Source organism: Entamoeba dispar, genomic scaffold, assembly GCF_000209125.1.
Source record: "Entamoeba dispar SAW760 scf_1105229464235 genomic scaffold, whole genome shotgun sequence".
NCBI lineage: Eukaryota > Evosea > Mastigamoebida > Endamoebidae > Entamoeba > Entamoeba dispar.
In genome coordinates this window covers 1-4,503 of record NW_001856091.1, presented here as the reverse complement: position 1 = coordinate 4,503, position 4,503 = coordinate 1, and the positions used below count along the sequence as shown (strand labels likewise).

At 21.0% G+C, this 4,503-nt stretch overlaps 1 protein-coding gene across 1 annotated transcript, besides 13 other annotated features; it reads right to left on the bottom strand.

The window, feature by feature from the left end:
• Positions 1 to 137: 137 nt before the first annotated feature.
• Positions 138 to 258: a microsatellite.
• Positions 144 to 310: a microsatellite.
• Positions 311 to 898: 588 nt separating this feature from the next.
• Positions 899 to 1,006: a microsatellite.
• Positions 1,007 to 1,249: 243 nt separating this feature from the next.
• On the bottom strand, positions 1,250 to 2,257 carry EDI_061930 (uncharacterized protein; the record flags this gene model as incomplete). The annotated part of the gene is made up of 1 exon (XM_001741975.1): positions 1,250 to 2,257. The coding sequence occupies one exon, from the start codon at positions 2,255 to 2,257 to the stop codon at positions 1,250 to 1,252; it is 1,008 nt and encodes a 335-aa protein (XP_001742027.1).
• A 60-nt stretch (positions 2,258 to 2,317) lies between these two features.
• Positions 2,318 to 2,392: a microsatellite.
• Positions 2,393 to 2,571: 179 nt separating this feature from the next.
• Positions 2,572 to 2,748: a microsatellite.
• A 134-nt stretch (positions 2,749 to 2,882) lies between these two features.
• Positions 2,883 to 2,968: a microsatellite.
• A 21-nt stretch (positions 2,969 to 2,989) lies between these two features.
• Positions 2,990 to 3,157: a microsatellite.
• Positions 3,158 to 3,233: 76 nt separating this feature from the next.
• Positions 3,234 to 3,381: a microsatellite.
• Positions 3,294 to 3,484: a microsatellite.
• Positions 3,454 to 3,543: a microsatellite.
• Positions 3,544 to 3,590: 47 nt separating this feature from the next.
• Positions 3,591 to 3,687: a microsatellite.
• A 27-nt stretch (positions 3,688 to 3,714) lies between these two features.
• Positions 3,715 to 3,790: a repeat region.
• Positions 3,791 to 3,796: 6 nt separating this feature from the next.
• Positions 3,797 to 4,494: a repeat region.
• The last annotated feature ends 9 nt before the right edge of the window (positions 4,495 to 4,503 follow it).

Here is a 4,503-nt window from a genome sequence, read left to right as displayed (position 1 = left end):
AATTATGTACAACATCAAACCTAATTGAAGATAATGTAGTTATAGTAAATTTATAATGATATTGTATCATCTATTTTATTTTTATCATAGTAAGTTTATTGGTTATTATATTTTATGATAGATGAATCGTTAATGAGTATTCATTATATTACTTTATTGTTATTCATTTTATTATTCATTTGTATTGATTTTATTATTTATTAAACTTGATTTGGTAGTGTATTTATTCATTTACTTAATTATATTTATTATTATTTACATTAAATTGCATCATTTTGGTTTAATTTATAATTTGTTTGATGTTTTTATTCATCTCTCATTAGAATCTCTTTTATTTTCTTTATTTCTTATTGTTTATTTATCGTTTTCATCTATTTGTTTAATCAACTATTTTCATAGTGTTATTATTATATCAGATATTAGTTATAGAAATTTAAATTATCTTTAATTAATGATAGACTTGTTTTGAATTTTACATTTCTTCATTTATTAGATAACATGTTTTTCATTTGTTGTTTTTATCATCTTCTATTCTTTTAGCATTCATTTTATTATCGCTTTGGTTAATTTGATTAGTTTCATATTCGTCATTATTTATATGATGAAATAATAGTTTATTGATTTGTCTTAAGTGTAATATTCATTTGACCTAATTAGTTTAGCTGGTAAAACAATACAGTAGTTGATGTGTATGATAAGTATTTTATAATAATGGATTTGAATATGACACAAATTAAAATAAATGAATTGATTAACAAAAGTAATTATCAACTACATTAATAATTAAAAGTATTGATATTAATTTCAATTACTTTCTCTTTTGGTTTCTTCCTCTTAACATATTCATTAATATTTTATTTCATTTATAACTGAATAAAAATTAATCTAATCTAATTTTAAAATAAATAACAAAAATATAAAAATAGAAAAGTAACAATGCAGAACTTAAAAATAATTAAAAAAATAAAAAGAAAAAAGAGAAATATACTAATAAATAATAATAAAATACTACATTAAATATAATTTATAATCTCATTTTTATTTACAATAAACTTTTCTGATTGTAAAAATAAGTAAAGATGGACTCATAAAAGAAGTTATAAATAAAAGAAGAAAACAACTTTATAAACTTCTCTTTAAAATACCAAACCAAAAAAAATTTTACATTGAAATTCTTTTTTGTTTAGTATTTTTAATTACAATCATGTGTTGACTGATTGACTTTCTTTATGAAAGATTTCAGCAACTTTTATAACATTTGAGGGGTTGCAGATACTGATCGAATAATAGTTTTTCTGCTTCCATTTCGTGGTTTGGCTTTAACTACTGCTGGGAAAACAGGTGATGTACTTTGTGAGTCAAAGACAACTTGGCTTTCTTTTTGATGGAATGCTTTATCTGGTGTTAAGAAGCGATATTGAGAATATTTAATCCCTGAATAGATATCAAGATCTTCTTCACCACTTTCCATCACTTGACTAACCTCGTCTTTCTTTTCCTCTTCATCATCATATTCCCATGGCATAAGCCCACTGGAAACTTTAATCTTTCTTCGACTCAGTATACCACTTTCATACATCCTTTCTCTTCTTTTACCATTTTTCTTACCACTTTCTTTCCCATTATTTGCCGTATTAGGTGGTAATGAATAGGATGGATAGTCACCAACACTTCTATATTCAATACTCAATTGTTCTAATAAATCTCTTAATGGTTTTAATTGTGATTTGACATCACTTAACTTTTGAATTCTATCATGGCTATGATCATCCTCCACTAATACTAAAGGAGTATCACAATTAGGACAAAACATTCGGTGAGTAGTTGTATCATAATAATCCATCGCATCGATATATGAATACTTATATTCGTCTCGTGGACACATGTATACAGCATCCTCTACCATATGTGAGTCATTATAACTATTAACAATTTTACAATATTTAAATACAATGTTTTCAATAGTTTCTTGATATTTAATAATATACGCCGTTGAATTTTTTCTTCGGTCTCCATTCATTTCAGAAAATTGAAGCTCACCAATAAATTTTTGTTCCTGTAATTGTTTTAAACAATTAGAAACTTTATTTACTGGCATCCCAATTGCTTCACTTATACTTTTATCTGTTTGGTATGACTGGCAGCTTTGTAATTGAATTAAGACAAGTAATGAAGATGAGTCTAATATCAGTCCAACTGCCGTTTGTAAAATTTTTTCTACAAGATTAAATTGTGGTTTTCTCGTATCAGTGGACATTAATTATGATTTTCAAGTTTTTTTATTTTTTATCAAATTACCCTTCAGCCAACCAAAACGATTTTTAATTTTTTTTATGTTATTTTTATTTCTTTTTTATTATATTTTTATAATTCTTCAATTTTCTTTATTTCTTATAAGTCATTTTCTTAAAATAGATTTTCTTTGAGTTTTGTAATCATCTATTTTTTAATTTGTTTTTGTCACAATTTATCATTTCTATTAAATACTCTCTGTTTTCATGACATTAATGTTGTTTGTTGGTGTTACTTAATTGTGATAATTTAGAAATACTTTCATTATTTTGAACTCTTTAAATATTTAACATAAATTTATAAATATTTAATATTATAAATAACAAAACAATACTTAGAAATGAGAAAGAAATGATAGAATAAAATATTAACATAAACAATGAATCACATGAATGATACAAATTGAATGATATATAAAAGAAATCAGAAATAAATAAAACATTAAATGAGTAAATATACATTACAGATATTAGAATATATTTAAATACAACATAATCATGTGTTGATATTTGATAAAATGAATGAGTATAAAATATATTAAATGAACAATGAAATAGAACAACACCATCATATGTTACACTTACTGATACATAAATAATTAATAGAGAAACAAAAAAAGAATCAAAATAAAATAATAAGAATACAATAATTGAATGAAAAAGAAAAATAAGAAGAATATTTAATGAAAAATCTATTCAAAATGATATGAAACAATTAACAATTAAATTAGATGATGAAAGAGATAATAAAACAATAAATGAAATAGAATATAAAAGAGAAAATAAAATAAATATAACAGAATAAATAACAACAAAGATAATAACTAAAATGAAAGAATAAAAAACAAATAATAGAAAAGAATAAAGAAATGAATTATTACATAACATCATATTTTAATGATTTACAAATACAATCTAGTAAATATGAAGAATTACATGAATAAATGATAAATAACAATGAACAACAACTAAATGATAATGATATGATAAAAAGAAAATAAGAAATAAGAAAATAATAATAAATAAACAAAATGAACAAATGATATAACAATACATAGAAATGAAGAAAGAATAAATGAAATTAAAATAATTAATAGACATACACATCTTTGAAGAGAATAAATTGATAATCAAATATCAAATATTTTATTAGATAAAATCAAATAAAATATAATAATATAAATACATAAATAGTTATAAGATTAAGAATAACAAAGAATAACATTAACAATTGAAATGATAATAATAATGAAGTTGAACAATTATATGAAAGAAAAGAAAATTATACATCTATTACACAAAATATAATTAAATAAATTAATATTAAATTAATTAAAAGATGAAATAAATGAAATAGAGAAAATAAGAATAAAATAACAATAAGAAGTAGAATAAATAAACAACAAACAATAAAATAATAAATAGAGATATTGTTAATCTCCCCTGAACAATGAACAATATAAAATAAAATTAATAATAATTAATTAACTAATTTTTATGAATAATTGTATTTTCATTTATATTTCATTTTCATTTATATCATTATTATGTGATATTATCATTAATTATGATGAAATGTTTTGTTATTTTTTATTTTTATTATTTTTATTCTTTTCTTGTTTTTATTATTGTTATTTAAAACAATAAAAATGAAATGACATTTATTAAAATAATAAATAAAATGAAGTGTTATAAATGTGTATTTAATTATTTAATCATATGATTTTAATCTGATATTCATTAAATTAAAATGGAATCAGTGATGAATAACCAATTAATTAAAGAAGTAGTAGAAACACTTCCAAATATTTATCAATCAATTGATGATACTACTAAACATTATCATTATTATTTAGGTTGTATTAAAAATGAAATATTTGAGAAACAAGATAATGAAACATATGAACAAGCAATTAAAAGAGGAGAAGGAATATTTGATAGAATTGATGAAATAGTTAGAAGAAGAAGAATAGTAATAGAAAAAGGACAAGAAACAATAAATAAAATAGAGATAATGAAAAATAAAATGAACAAAATAATAGAAGAATGTAATGATGATTCAGAGGCAGTTAATAAAGCTAAGAATGAACTAATAGATAAAATCATTCACATTGAAGAAATGGATATGGAAGATAAAATTAAACCATTAGAAGAAGAAATTAACAATATTAAAACAAGATTTAATAAAAAGAAAGAAGAATGGTTACACAAT